This window comes from Rhinatrema bivittatum, chromosome 5, assembly GCF_901001135.1.
Source record: "Rhinatrema bivittatum chromosome 5, aRhiBiv1.1, whole genome shotgun sequence".
In the NCBI taxonomy this organism is placed as follows: Eukaryota; Metazoa; Chordata; class Amphibia; order Gymnophiona; family Rhinatrematidae; genus Rhinatrema; species Rhinatrema bivittatum.
This window is the reverse complement of record NC_042619.1, coordinates 290,079,916-290,095,135: the sequence shown is the minus strand read 5'-3', so window position 1 is coordinate 290,095,135 and position 15,220 is coordinate 290,079,916. Positions and strand designations below refer to the sequence as shown.

The window sequence follows — 15,220 nt, the reverse complement described above, 5'->3', positions numbered from 1 at the left end:
CAACAGATTTACACTAGAATTGTGTTCAGTGAGTTATGGATGTAACCAGGAAAGAAGCCTGACAGATTCTCTCATTACAGACATGGAACATAGAGATATTGTATATATGCATACGAAGTCATTATAGTATTATTATTAGCTATTTTCTTGGTATTGAAACTGTCGTAGCCAAGCGATTGAGCAAGGTAAAGAAGGAGATGCTGAATAAGACTGCTAGGGGAACAGCAGCTGAAGGGGCGCTTTCTGCCAAGCTAGCTCTGAGAGGCTGGGCAGGAGCTGTCCCTGGTGCTGATTGATCAGGGCTACGGCTGCGTCAGACCTGTCGCGCTATAATAAAGGCTGCCAGAGAGAGAGAGCACTGCTCTGCAACGCAGCCACCATGAGCGCCTACAGCTACGAGCCCTACTTCGGCTCCTACAAGCGCAGGTATGTGGAGAGCCCCAGGGTGCACATCTCCACCGTCAGAAGTAGCTATGGGGCGCCCCGCTCCACCTTCACCAGCCTCTCTGCTCCGATCTCTTCCGTCTCCCTGCGAAGAAGCTACGCCTCCTCCTCCTCCTCCTCGTCTTTGATCCCCTCCGTGGACAACTTAGATCTTAGCCAGGTGGCCGCCATTAGCAACGACCTGAAGAGCATCAGGACGCAGGAGAAAGCCCAGCTGCAAGATCTCAACGACAGGTTCGCCAGCTTCATCGAGAGGGTGCACGAACTGGAGCAGCAGAACAAGGTGCTGGAGGCAGAGCTGCTGGTGCTGCGGCAGAAGCACACCGAGCCCTCCAGGCTGCGGGCCATCTACGAGCAGGAGATCCGCGACCTGAGGCTGGCGGCGGAGGACGCCAGCAGCGAGAAGCAGTCCCTGCACAGCGAGAGGGAGAGCCTGGAGGAGACCCTGCGGAGCCTGCAGGCTCGCTACGAGGAGGAGATCCTGAACCGCGAGGATGCCGAGGGCAGGCTCATGGAGGTCAGGAAGGGCGCCGACGAGGCGGCCCTGGCCAGAGCCGAGCTGGAGAAGAGGATCGACAGCCTGATGGACGAGATCAACTTCCTGAAGAAGATCCACGAGGAGGAGATCGCGGAGCTGCAGGCTCAGATCCAGTACGCCCAGATCTCGGTGGAGATGGACGTCTCCAAGCCCGACCTGTCCGCCGCCCTGAAGGACATCCGCTGCCAGTACGAGAAGCTGGCCGCCAAGAACATGCAGTCCGCCGAGGAGTGGTTCAAGAGCCGCTTCACCGTCATGACCGAGAGCGCCGCCAAGCACACGGACGCGGTGCGGGCCGCCAAGGACGAGATGTCCGAGAGCCGCAGGCTGCTGAAAGCCAAGTCGCTGGAGATCGACGCCTGCAGGGGCATGAACGAAGCGCTGGAAAAGCAGCTGCAGGACCTGGAGGAGAAGCAGAACGCGGAGATCATGGCTTTACAGGTACCCACAGTGCGTGGGGGGGGGGGGGGGCGGTCTCCGGGAACCGAGGGGGCCCGAAAATCTGCATCGCTTTACAGTTTGCTTTCTGTGACTCTTAGAAAGGGGGGTGGGGTTAGTGAGATTATACAATTTATAATGTACAAATGAAACTGCTGCTGACAAGGGGGGAAAGGTCCGGACCTTGAATAAAGGGCACAAGTTCCGAGAAGGGTGGGCAAGGGACTTGGATATAGCTTTGCCTCCATTGTATCTTTAAGTGTTAAATAATGCGATGACTTTGGGAAAAATAGTTCAAGTGCGGTTTAGTTTTGTTTGAGGGGAAAGGTAGAATTTATGTCAGCCATAGCGGAGAGCCTATCTCGCAGGATGCAGACACCTTACTATAACACTTTTAAGAGTGAGAAGGTTGTGCAAAACCAAAATGTGTTAAGAGGAGGAGGTGAGAATCCAGCTAAAAAAATCAGATGTTTACAAGATAAACTGAGGCTCATTCCTGTTATCCTTTGATGCAAAATAATTGAAGTAACATACATATAAGCAGTCTAGAATGATCTTGAGATCCCTATATTCTGTCATGTTTCTGTTTTGTTTTTGGGTTTGTTTTTTTTATTTTGTGATAAAGTCACATTTTCGCAGTTAACAGAACACTGAGCTAATTGAAAATGAAATACTGTAATGTTCCGAAAGAGAGCTATATGATATGAAACTGGAAGGGACAGGAAGAACAAAAATCTATTCATATATTTTGCATTTTAAGTTACTTTCATATAAAATACAATGATTTTCCTTATTCAAAAATGTAATACATTTAATCTATTGTATTTCTAATTGGCTAAACCTGAACACGAAAACATGTTGTGCCCCCGTTATCTTTTCTAAGCATTAAACTGAATTTGATCTGCTGTTAATTTGCAAATAATCCCCAATGAGAACAGCGTCTGCAGGCATTCCTTGCTCAGTGTGAAGACGCTGAAGACACCAGTTAAAAGCTGAAGGGCTCCAAAATGAGATGGGGTAATAGCTGAAAGCTAATCCCATCAATTGAAGGAATTATTGTTAGGTTTTCACAAAATATATTATTTACTAGTTTGGTCAGCATCATAGAGATGCATTTGGACCTCATGCCATTGTGCAGAGATGGTCAACTCTGGTCCTGAGAGTCAAAAACACAATGAACATGCATGAAATAGATTTGTATGTGCTGCCTCCCTTGTATGCAAATCTATCTCATGATATTAATTGTGGATATTGTGAAACCCAGACTGTTTGTGACTCTGTATGACTTGGGGTTGTCCACTCCTGCTATTGTGTATCAATCAATCCAATAGCTTGCAGAGGGACCAGAGAAAGCTTATGTAGCTTGAACCATTTGCAGACCTGACAATGCTTAGTATTGGTTGTTATACCCAACAGGATACAATAAACAAACTGGAAAATGAATTGAGGTCTACAAAGAGTGAGATGGCACGATACTTGAAAGAATACCAGGATCTCCTGAATGTGAAAATGGCTTTGGATATTGAAATTGCCGCTTACAGGTATGAACTGGGAATATTTTCTGCATCATACATAGTCATCACGCCTTGCTTTTGTCCCTCAGAACTAAAGGTTGTTTCCTGGTTTCACAATTCTCATTTAGATGTCAGTTCCCAGTGACAGCCAACTGAATAATTTGGAAGGGAGAAGCAGGTGGAACCATATTAATGGCTAAAAATAGGTCATGTCTTTGGCCGGCTTTTAGATCTGCAATGCATTTATTTAACATGTATTTTCTCTTTTTGAGCTTGATAAAATAGGATGAACCTAGAGAAAAAGATCAGGAAACACAACTAAAAAGACAATTCAATTAAACTTTTATATACCATGCAGAATTTAGGATTACAAATTATTTGTGTGGCAAACTATGCAAATTTTATTTTTATTTAGTTTTTCACAGATGCAGCAGTTACTTTTCAAATGTCAGCATTATCTAGAAATCCTTTTGGTGAATAACAGGATTTTTTTAAAATATAAATTAACTGCATGGATTTTGCAATATATTTAATTAAAGCTTTAATGTTAATCTTGCAATATAATTTGGAATTTTCATGTAACAATGTGAATTTTTAATAAACAAAGTTTCCCATGCCATTATTGCAATCAACTTACAAACAGCATATGATATAAATATAACTATTTTTAATTTTCTTTACAATTTAAAAATATTCTTTATAATAATCATCCATGTATATACAGCAAGAAAATGGCTTACCAGGTGCTCAAGGACTGAAAATCAAACACTAGAATGCAAACTTGTTCCAGTTAAGAGCTGCTTAGTAATCTCTGTCACTTTTCATGAGTTTTTAAGCCATTTTTCCAGAAAACTAATGCTCCACTGTTATGTTTTCAACCTATACCGGGTTAATCAATAATTGTAGTCTGCTGCCAGAGAATATAATTTCACTCCACAATAAATTATTTATTGCATACTCTACATATTTCTGTTATAAACAGTTAAACATAAAAAATTGTTTTAAAAACATTTTTGGAGTGGGTTTACCTACTGAAATATGATAGCAGCAGGAAACATTCAAATTTTAATGTTTCACAAAGCTCTGAAATCTCCACAAAGTCATTCATAAAGTCCACTAGTAGAAGAGTTTAAAAGTTATGCTCTAGTCCTAGGTGCAGTAGTGTTACTATAAATGTTTTGGTGACCATTGTGCTATGTATTATAAGAAGTTGTATTTTATTTATTTTTAAAAATCAAGAAGTAAAAGTGAAGCTGTTACACTTATAGGTAACATTATTCATTGGTATAGATGTTGAAACTTTTATGTTAGAAAGGTTTTTTTTAAAGGTCTGGTTTGGTACATGTAGTTAACATTATGCACCGATGTTTGTTTATTGGTTTTTTTTTCAGAAAACTATTGGAAGGGGAAGAAACAAGACTTAGTTTTACCAGTGTTGGGAGCATATCTAGTGGCTACACCCAGAGCGCCCCAGTCTTTGGCAGGTCGGCCTACAATTTGCAGAGCAGCTCCTACCTAATGTCAGCTAGGTCTTTCCCATCTTACTATACCAGCCATGTTCAGGAAGAACAGGTGGACGTTGAGGAGACAATAGAGTCAACTAAAGCCGAAGAGGCCAGAGCAGAGGCTCCTGGAGATGACGAAGAAATTGAAGAGGAAGAGAAGGAGGAGGCAGAAGAAGAAGGTCAGGAAGATGAAGAGGAGGAAGAAGGTAAACATGAAATGCTAGAGGTATCCCTTCGGGAGTAAAACATACCCAAAGTAAAAAGAATATTACTTGATGCTCAACACAGTGAGGTATGATATGTTGCTCATTATACTGTCAGTACTAAAGATAACATATAGGCAATTAGAAGATGGGGTTTACTGGCATTCTGGTCTTCTTTTGACCTCTGTAACTTCTTCTGAAAATGTCTTCAAGTGCTCATTTATATTTTATAATAATACATGGGTAGCTTGCATATCCTACTATATCAATGGTTCATTTTTTCCCCCAAAAGCTTTATCCTATGCTATTCCTAAAGAATAAATCTTGGAAAACAGAACCCTACAAATAGCACCTGTAACTCAAATAACCAATAATGTTGTATGACATTTACAATGACTTGCATACCCCATGCTTGGTGTGTATGTCATTTAGAATTCCATGCAGGCTAGATAGTCACATTCACCTTCTTCGCACTTAGGTACAAACCTGGGTACATTTTGGATAGAATGTAGCCCAGCATCAGACTTCATCACAAAATTATGGGTTATTTCAATGACTTTTATTTTGTCCAATCCTTAATAGTACTGCCAATTCCATTATTCCAGCACTTTCATGTCTTACAATATTTCTACCTACTGTAAAACCTGAAACATTTACATAATCAAATACTTGCTAGATGCAGGGTAACCATATTGATTTTTGTTTGTATTTTATGAGATATAATGGAAACTATTATTACAAGGTTTAATTTACTTTGCCCTCTTCAGTCAGAGGTGATGTTGCAAACTGGGGTGAAAACAAAAGCCAAACACAAACTAGAAACAACTAATTCTGTGAGTTCACAGCTCATCTTAAGGCAAGTAGCTGGGCACTTTGTAACTTGTTTTATTAAGAGCCAGGAACTTTGAATATTCTAGCAAGGGAGGGTTGTAGAAGTCATGGTCAGGATGGTCAAAAGTCTTGCACCTGTACAGAGGGTCTTGTGTAACCACAAATAGGGCTCTGATGTTTTTCCAAGGTTCTCTCTCATTCTATGTGCATGGCAAAACTCTTCTAAAAATGCGGCCCAGAATGGTTGATAATTCTCAAGGATGCACAGAGAAGAAAAACCTATTTCCTGCTACCTCCTAGCATGCATGTAAATGGGCACCCACTGGGGAAGGCAAAGGACTCTTATATACCTGAAAATAAAGTTTAATATATTTCTGGGGCACCATCACATTTGGCAAAATATGAATTTGAACATCTCCAAACTATAAATGCTACAGTTACTTTGGTGGAATGGGGGGAGCATGGGCACCTATTTAGGTACACTTTGCATTTCTTCTAGTCATTTGGACAGGGAAAAGACTAGGTTTAGACCTGGTTAGTGAAAATCTGCAAGCTTTAAGCCCTTGGCATGCCACAGCCCAATAGCTGAGTCATTTAAAATTAAAACTGATTCGGCAGCAGCCACAAAATGCCCCTGGAAACAAGAGACTCCTTAGAAGCTCAGTAGGAAATATTTCAAAAAGCATAGTCTCAATCCTGTAATGTAGTCTGCTATATTTTCTTTTTTATTTATCAGCCCCTGAGGGTGTCTTCTCCCAGACATGTCACTCCTAGCTCTAGAAAGAGAAAATTGCTCTAAAAAGAAATGCCCTGAAGTATTTAACAGAGTGACTAGAAAAATCCCAGATTGACAGTAGTACTTCATCCTAACTATGGCCTGGATTCATCATTCATCACTGAATGATGAATCCAGCGAAAACGGGGGGGGGGGGGGGGGGGGGGGCCTGCGAAAGCCCGCAGCCTTCGCATCACCGTGGTGTGCCAGCTGCCGGCTTTCACACCAAATAGCGCCACAGTGAAAGGTGGTGCTATTCGGTGTGCCACTGCCGACGATAACGTTGGTAATGTTATCGCTGGCAGCGAAGACACTGCTGACTCCACCCCCTCCCCGCCCCGACTCCTCCTCCCTAATTTGCATGCTATCGCACACAAAAAGGGCCTTTTCGCATGCGATAAGCTTTTGATAAATGACAATAATATGATTGACAATGCTTTTATTTTGTGTCTTATAAAGGTGAGAAAGAAGAGGATGAAGAAACAAAAGAGGATGAAGAAGGTGGAGATGAAGGGAAAGAAGAGGAAGAGGGAGAAGGAGAGGGAGAGGCAGAGGGAGAGGCAGAGGAAGAGGGAAAGGAAGATGGAGAAGAAGAAGAAGGAGGAGAGGAATCTCAAGAGGCTGAAGAGGAAACTGATGAAGGTGAAAAGAAAGACGATGGAGAAGAAGAAGAAAGCAAAGCAAAGAAAGCTTAAACCAGATAATTTAAGGTTTCCCAAGAAGACCAATAAATAATTGAGCTAAATCTGCTATGCCAAATGAGACAACTCACCTTTAATTCACTGGAAGTAATCACACCATGATTTCACTTTCTTCTGCGTTCTTTTTTCTCTTTCTCTCTCTCTCTCTCTTTCTCTCTCTCTCTCGCTCTCTCTCTCACCTGTCTATGCAAAGTGTCTTTTTTGCCTGCACAGAACCTCACTGGCTTGCTACCAGAAGCATGGCGTTTACTTGTGAGTTCCAGATGATTCAAACCTTAAGATTAAAATATGAATACTGATCATTTTAAAAATTGTCTCTGGTAAAAAAAAAATGCTAAATTACCTAAAATATTTGTGAAAACTCTGATGGTGAGAATGCAGCCAAGAAGGTTTTCGGTGGGTTTGTGCAATACATCTAGTAAATAAAATTAAAGAAGTGCATACAAAATATCATTTGCTACTTGTCATGTGTTATGCTAGAAGGCATGGGATGGTTTTTGGTTCATGCAAAAATGTTACCATTTCAGGAATAACTCATGTTTGTCTTTATCTACCCATTCAAAGTCGGCTGAAAGAGTCTTATAAAGTTCAGGATTGCAGTATAAGAGTGATCCACTCATGGTAAAAGTTTCAGAGTGGAAGATAGCACCTATGATGACTCTGCATCATCACATCTCTGGTTGGTCATTGTGAAAAGGTGTTCGTTCAGGAAAGGCACTGCCAAATCAGTTTTACTGGGCAGTAAGGCAATATGTGTATAGATAAATATAATAATAATATTTTGCATTTCTAGATTACTTTTTAAATTTTAGTTTAGGTTTTTCATATATATTAGTCCCCCCTTCAAAGAGCTTATGATCTAAGTGTGTACCTGAGTCAAGAAAAAATAAAGTGATTTGTCCAAGATAATAAACGAATGTCAGTGGGAGAAACAAGATTCAAACACTCTTGCTACTGGTTTATAGCTCGTTGCTCTAACTACTAAGCCACTCCTCACCTTTTTAAATCAATAAGCACAGTAGATCTGAAAAATCACTGGGCAGCCATCCACAGGACAAGTTAAAAGGTCTTGTGTTGTCCAATGTGGTGGATTGGATGGTTCAGGAGATCAATCATACCATTAAGAGCCTTTCACGTCTAGGACCCCAGCTCAAATCCCCGACAAGCTGGCCCATATGAGACTGAAGTGGTCTCAGTTCAATAAACTCACATCACAACTCATGTCAGAGATTCCTAAAAATCTGTGAATTCTGTTGCACATCTCCTCACTGAGTTGTGACAAGGACACAATGAGAGTTTGTCAAAGCAGCTTTATGCCAGAGGGTTATTTCACATAGTTTTCTGTATGCAAGCAGTCAACATGATGAAGAGGCAAGAAAGATACTATATATTGCAGAAATGAAGACCATATACCCATATAATGTCCCAGAGAAATGGACCTCCAATACTGACTGTTTGTAGATCACAGGAGTGTGAGTAGACATATACTGTAATCACAAGCAGTCTTGATAGTCCTAGCTACCCAATAATAAAAAATAATATCTAGAAGACAAAATAAAATATACACACATTTTATTTGTTTATTATTTTTCTAGTTAATTCAGTGCTTGTGAAAAATGTCAGGTGACAGCCCTGGAACCAAAGGTTTGCATTTAACCACAAAGCATATACAGCATCAGCAGTGGCAGTGGAAGCTTTCCCTCCCATACACACACACACACACACATACACAAACATTGTCCCATCAATGTGCCACAACCCTGCTCTGGAGGGTCCACCTCTATAGGTAAGGAGATGAGTCAGTCTCCATTCCTATGCAATGTTTGGTCTCAGCTGAGAAACTGTCAATAATGATACCAATTCATGCTAAATAAGATGGGAGTTTTAGGGGATGCAGACACTTGCATACTGGGAACTGAACTGAGCCCAACTCATTTTTCATGTGCCATCAAATGGCTTTCAAATGGTAATGGCTCGGACATTGCCACCCAGGGCTGGCTTTAAAAATGGGTAACTTAAGTGAAAGTTTCTGTAACTCTTTGCCAAGTCCCTTGCACCAAGTAGGTGTTTGTTGGAAATTAAATAATGCACATCCAGGAGGATAAGAAGAAACATTACAGCGCTGATAGATTTCATGTCCCCATCCTCAAGGTGACTGTAATCTCAAAGCAGAATATTTTCCTCATGTGTAAGTGCATAAAGAACTATTACTGGCAGACACTGACAAAAGTTTAATTTACATAAGTTGGGTTGAACTACTTAATTTCAAGTGTTTTTAAGTGTGTTTAATGGCACCTCATTCCAGCAGTCAGGTGAGGAGCTGGAAGCTAGCATGATTTGCTCTGGGTCATGCAAAGCATGAGTGGCATGAATAGGTCCAGCAGAATTTTGTTCTACATCAATAAATAGCTGCAGTCTGAAATGTTCTGGGAAAACTGGGAATAAGAATATAAGAAATGTCATGTTCGGTCAGACCAAGGTCCATTGAGCTCAGCAGCTTATCTCCAATAGTGACCATCCAGGTCACAAGTCTCCAGCAGACCTCATAGAGTGGATCTATTTCCTGTTACTACCAGGGATGATGATAGCTCTCTTTAGTCTATCTGGCTAAAACTGTTCTTTGGATTTTTCCACAAGGAACTTGTCCAAACCTTTTTTAAACTTCACTGTGCTTGTCACCATAAACCCATCCCCATCATCTGGCAACATATTCCACAGCTTGATTGTGTGCAGAGCGAAAAATCAACTTTTTTTAAATGTTTTTTAAATTTGTTTTAAATGGGCTGGTTGTTGGTTTCATGGAGTGTTCCTTTATTTTAATGTTATTTGAAAGGGTAAATAATTGACTTTATTTATCTGTTCCATCCCATGATTTTATAAACTTCTATCATGTCCCCATCAGCCATCACTTTTCCAAGTTGAAGAGCCCTAACCTGTGGAGAATGGCCAAATTCAAGGACCCGACAAAGAGGACATTCGCCTCCCATAAGGAGGACAAAATGTAGGACAAACATTTGCATTGAATTTGCATATATAATTAGCTGAAATGAACTTGAATATGCAAATACCTTTACATAGATGCAGAATTAGAAATGCCTATAATTTAAATAGAAATACAACTCACTATATTGTAGAAATCTCTGACCAAATAACTTGGACACAGATTTAGTTTCCAATTCCCTTGTCATCACATTTATTCATTCTGTCTCTGACATACATTCACTTTGACACTACATACAACACTCTCTTTCTCTTTCTTTCTCTCTGACATACACACATGCTCTTTCTCTAACATACACTAATTTACTCTCTCTCTGACACAAATGGACATACACTCATTCTCTCTATGATACCCACACGCACTCTTCTGCTGTTGTGCTGTTACTTATGTACTCAGTTAGCAAGTGCTTCCATCTTGCCCCTGACTAGGGTTGCCAACTGGCTCCAGATTTTCAGGACAGGTTGATCCAGTCCTGGTTTTACTCCCCCTGCATGCAGGGACTTATAGTCTTTCTTTTCTAAGGGAATGCAATAGGGAAATCAGAATAAATCCCAGCATGCAATAGGGGGAAAAACCAGGACTGGATCAACCTGTCCTGAAAATCTGGAGCCAGTTCACAACCCTACCCCCAACGAGCACTGCAGCAGCATCACCTAAAGTTCTTCCACTGGCTGTTAGCCCTTCCCCAGCCTGCAGCAGCCATCTTCCCTTCTCTCGCTCTCTGTACTCCCATTGTCCCACACCCTCGCTGACTTTATCCACAGTGGGCTGAGTGCCCACACCTCCGAGCTCAGGCTGACTGGACACATGTGGACACTGCTGCTTCTAAGTTGTCTTGTACATAGTGATTGCTCCCCACCCCCATTACAGTCATTGGCACAGGAGCTTTCCCTGACTCACCCCTCCCTTCCTGAAATTAAACTTGCTTTCATCTTCACCATCCACAGTGCGTTCCCATTGGCTGCCTATGTCCCACATAGCTTTGCTGACTCTTGGCTTTTCCCAGGCACTGCCTCAGTCTGCTGTGCTGATGTGAGATTATTTTTTGAGATGAGGCAACCAGAAGTGCACATAATACTTCAAGTGCGATTGCACCATGGAAACTGATACAAAGGCAATATGATATTTTCCATGTATTCTCTATTTCTTTTCAAAACATTCCCACATTCTATTTGCTTTCTTGACTACCGTCGCACAGTGAGTTAAGGATTTCAACGTGTTGTCCACAAAGACTATAGCTGGAATTATTTTTCCCTATGTGGACCACTTTGCACTTTGCTACAATAAATTTCATCTGAATTCAGATGCCAGGTGTCCTAGTCTCATAAGATCCCTCTGCAGTATCTCACTATCTGCTGATGTTTTAATAACTTTGAATAATTTTGTGTCATCTGCAAATTTTATTACCTCACGTGTTGTTCCCTTTTCCAGGTCATTTATGAATATGTTTAATAGCAAAGATCCCAATACCATTCCCAATACCATTCCCTATGTTAGAATGTTACTTAAGGTCTTAGTTAAATGTATGTATTATGTTGTTATCATGTAAACCAGAGTGAAGGCAGTTCGCTATACTTCGGTATATACAAAAACATCCAAATAAATAAATAAATAAATGTTACCCCACTGGAAAAATGACTATTAAGTCCTACCCTCTACTTCCTGTCTTTTAACTTGTTAGCAATGCACAATAGGACACTGCCTCCTATCCCATGACTTTTTAATTTTCTGAAGAGTTTCTCGGGGGGGGGGGGGGGGACTTTGTCAAATGCCTTCTGAAAATCCCAATACACTATGGGGTAGATTTGCAAAGGACCACGCGTGCATCCATGTTCCTGGCACGCGCACATGACATGGTGATTTTATAACATGAACGCCTTGCCGCGCACATGCTATGAAATGCGATTCCCGCAATCACATGCACACTGGATTTTAATATCCAAGCATGCATGTGCGAGCGGATGGCCTCTTACGCGTGCAAGGGTGGGGATTTTAGAAAATAACGCGCAGCGACATCAGTAGGTCTTTCCCAGTTCCCTCCCAGTCCGCTCCAATTAAGGAGCGGACTGGGAGGGAACTTTCCTATCCTATCTTTTCTCCTTTCCCCTTCTCCCCCTAAACCCACCCTAACTCCTTTATATTTTTTTGTTTTACAACTTACTTGCTCTAAGGAGCAGAAGTAAGTTGTGCGCGCCAGCCGGCTGCCGGCGCACGCTTTCCCAGGACATCGCAAAATGGTGCTGTCCCGGCTGGCCCCCGCCACGCCTCCAGCCTGCCCAGACCCCACCCCTGGCCCGCCCCTTTTGAATGGCCCGGCACTTCTGCACATACCGGGAGATACACGTGTGGCAGGGCCATTTCTAAAATGTGCTCGGCGCACGCAGGGCCCCAGCCACACGCATATCCCCCAGTATCTGCACGCGCTGGGCTTTGAAAATTCGCCCATACATTAACTGACTCCCAATTCAGTTTCTGTCATCTTCCTTTTTGGATCTCCAGCATCCTCAAAAGATGAGCATACAAGATCCCAAACGTTCATCAATCAACACTCATGACTGTCCTAACCTACCCCCAATGTCATTTTCTCAGCCTCTCATCCTTGTTCCTACCACTGCCCTCTATATTTGCCCCAATCGTGCTTAAATTGTATGCTGGTACGGGTTTCCCACCACCTCTGATGGTAGCTTATTTCAAGCATCTACCACTCTTTCAGTGAAGAAGTATTTTCTCATATTTTTATCCTATGCTAGTTTATTACTAATGCTTTCAAATAATTTTGGAATGAAAGATGTTCAACTTGTCTATGGCTATGCCTTCCTCCCCTTTAAAAAAAATAAATTCTAACTCCTAACTCCCCACCACCACCACCGTCTGCAGTGGTGCCAGATTCATGTTTTATTTGCGTAAGTTTGACGACCGTGCGGATTTTCAGTAAGGACCAGCACAGCAATGCCCTAATTTGCCAAACTTCATAATGATGAGTATGGTTCAGTAAGAGGATCTTTTAGAAACTCTGAGCAATAATACTTTGGTAGGAATGCAATAAAATTAGGCCAAAACAAGGGAAACCCCTTATGATTTGGTTTTTGTTTGTTAACCTGTTGTTTTAACAATTTTTACTGCTAGCGTATGGGTTCAGCAATTCCATCGTCCCAATGCATCATACAAAAACAAAACAAAACAAACAAACCATCAAAGGAAAAAGATATGAGTGCTTATCATGCTGCATCTAGGGAAAAATGCTGTGGTGGGGGGATGTGCTACATTTGAAGGTCAGGAGGAAATCTTGTTCACTGTTCCTGAATTGACTATAGGTCTGCAGTGGTTGTGTTTTCATCTTTACCTGGATTATAATGGAGCACAGGGGCAGGACAAACATTTTGGCCTGAGGATCACATTGTACTGGGTGGCACCCCAGAGATCCAAAGATCATGGGGTTCCCCGCCCCACCCCCAACCAGCCATCAATGCCCCTTTGAAACAGCGGACACCTCTTGCTCTCACCTCCACCTTCCACCTCCATGGCCATTGCAACTCTTGCTCTCACTACCATGGGCTGGCATCTGACTCACTGCTGCAGGCTCCATGAAAAGCATCCATAGGTTGGATATGGCCTGGAGGGGGGGTATAGTTTGCCCACTCCGGTTGTAGAGAGGTCTGTAAGGGCAGGAAGAGCTAAGCATTTTTCCCAGAGACACAAAAGGGGGGGGGGAAACCCTTTAGGACATCAGCCCCTTAGGAAGAATCAGAAGGTTGGACACGATATTCCCATAGATCTTTCTTATACCAAACAATTAACTACAGAACTGTGGAAAATATGTTTCCTCCTAATTCTAGAGAAAGTGCTGGCAATACAATTGGGCTTTGCATCACCTTTTCATCCATACATGATCTCAATGTGTTTTAACACAGAGATAATAATTTAACACTTCAAATGCTTGCACAGGCCACTTCTAAAGGGAATGGCCAGAGAGCAATGAACTGGATGAAAGCTTGGGAAAAAGATGTAGGTATATTATCTAACCACAAGCGCAATGAAAATAAAGCAGTTTATCAGCTAGCTACAGCTGTGTTCCAGTGGAGTCAAAAATCTGCCCTTGAATTTTCTAGAAATCTAAAAAGTGCCTCAGTTCATATTCCTGATGAAGCAAAATCAAATTCATAATGTGTATTAATTACAACTGTTTTCATTATAGGATGAGGGGGGAATAACTGCAGAGTTTTTACTGTAAACCACTCAGATGCTTCTGATGTTATGTGGTATATCAAATGTTATTAAACATTAAGTAAACATTTGTATACTATTTGTGTGTGCTCCATTATGTATGATTCAAATCTCAGATCTCCACTGTCTCCTGTGTCACAATTTTCATCGCCAATCTCCTGTCCTCGCCTCCCTCACCCAAAAAGAACATCAGAAATTTTCCCCAAAACATCATCATTTTAATTAGAATTAATCGTTGATTGTAACCAGTAAATGATGCATTGGATTTCATACAATAGCTTGGGAAAATTGCTTTGTTTTTTTAATAGGCACAAGCATATTCTCAGCCATGTTCAGACACCTTGCCAGAAGACCATCACTTATGCATGAAAACTGTAATGTGTTCAGCTGGCACCTGGCCAGGAAAAGCAACACCAGCAGAAAGAGCGAGCCTTCAGCTCCCCAATTGATTGCACTTTCTGCCTGCCTTTGCAATTTGAAAAGATCTGACAGGGCAGAGGCACTGCCCAACTAGAGAGTGGATGAGAAAGAGATGATCCTTCTTGCTTGGCAGTTCCTGATACAATTAATAATCTAATTAATATTTGGTTGGCTGGGTACTTCTGGAGAAGAATGAGACAGATGTACTCTGGACACATCATGCTTATTATCTACAGTATGGATATTTTTTCACGCTGGCCCAACAAAAGCTATCATAGCTGGCAAAGAAAGGCAATCGTGAGAAAAACTCTCTCCTCAGATCACAAGTGCCCATAAGTGACAAAGAACAATCTCATTGTTAGCACTTTTCAAAATGCATGAAAAGCACTCATTGGGTGGTTCCATTCGTCCATCAGGAGGCATGATAATTTAAAGTCAGGTACAAATTTGTGTCAAAGCCAGCTGTAGTTCTGAAATTCAGCCTATTGAATCTAGGGATGCACAGAGTCTAAAAATTCAATCAGTTTATTAATTAGATTCATAGAGCACAGTTTTTTCATTTCATTTGTTTTTTCATTTTACATTGAAGCAAATGGGGAAAGGCTCCATTGACTTCAATGTAAAAG

The 15,220-nt window shown here is 41.6% G+C and overlaps 1 protein-coding gene across 1 annotated transcript; it reads left to right on the top strand.

Annotated features, from left to right (window-relative positions):
• The first annotated feature begins 377 nt into the window (after nucleotides 1-377).
• NEFL (neurofilament light) lies at nucleotides 378-7,350 on the top strand. The gene is made up of 4 exons (XM_029604108.1): nucleotides 378-1,423; nucleotides 2,837-2,961; nucleotides 4,326-4,645; nucleotides 6,708-7,350. Exons 1-4 carry the CDS (start codon nucleotides 380-382, stop codon nucleotides 6,941-6,943), a joined length of 1,725 nt encoding a protein of 574 aa, XP_029459968.1. The 5' UTR covers nucleotides 378-379; the 3' UTR covers nucleotides 6,944-7,350.
• Nucleotides 7,351-15,220: the final 7,870 nt, after the last annotated feature.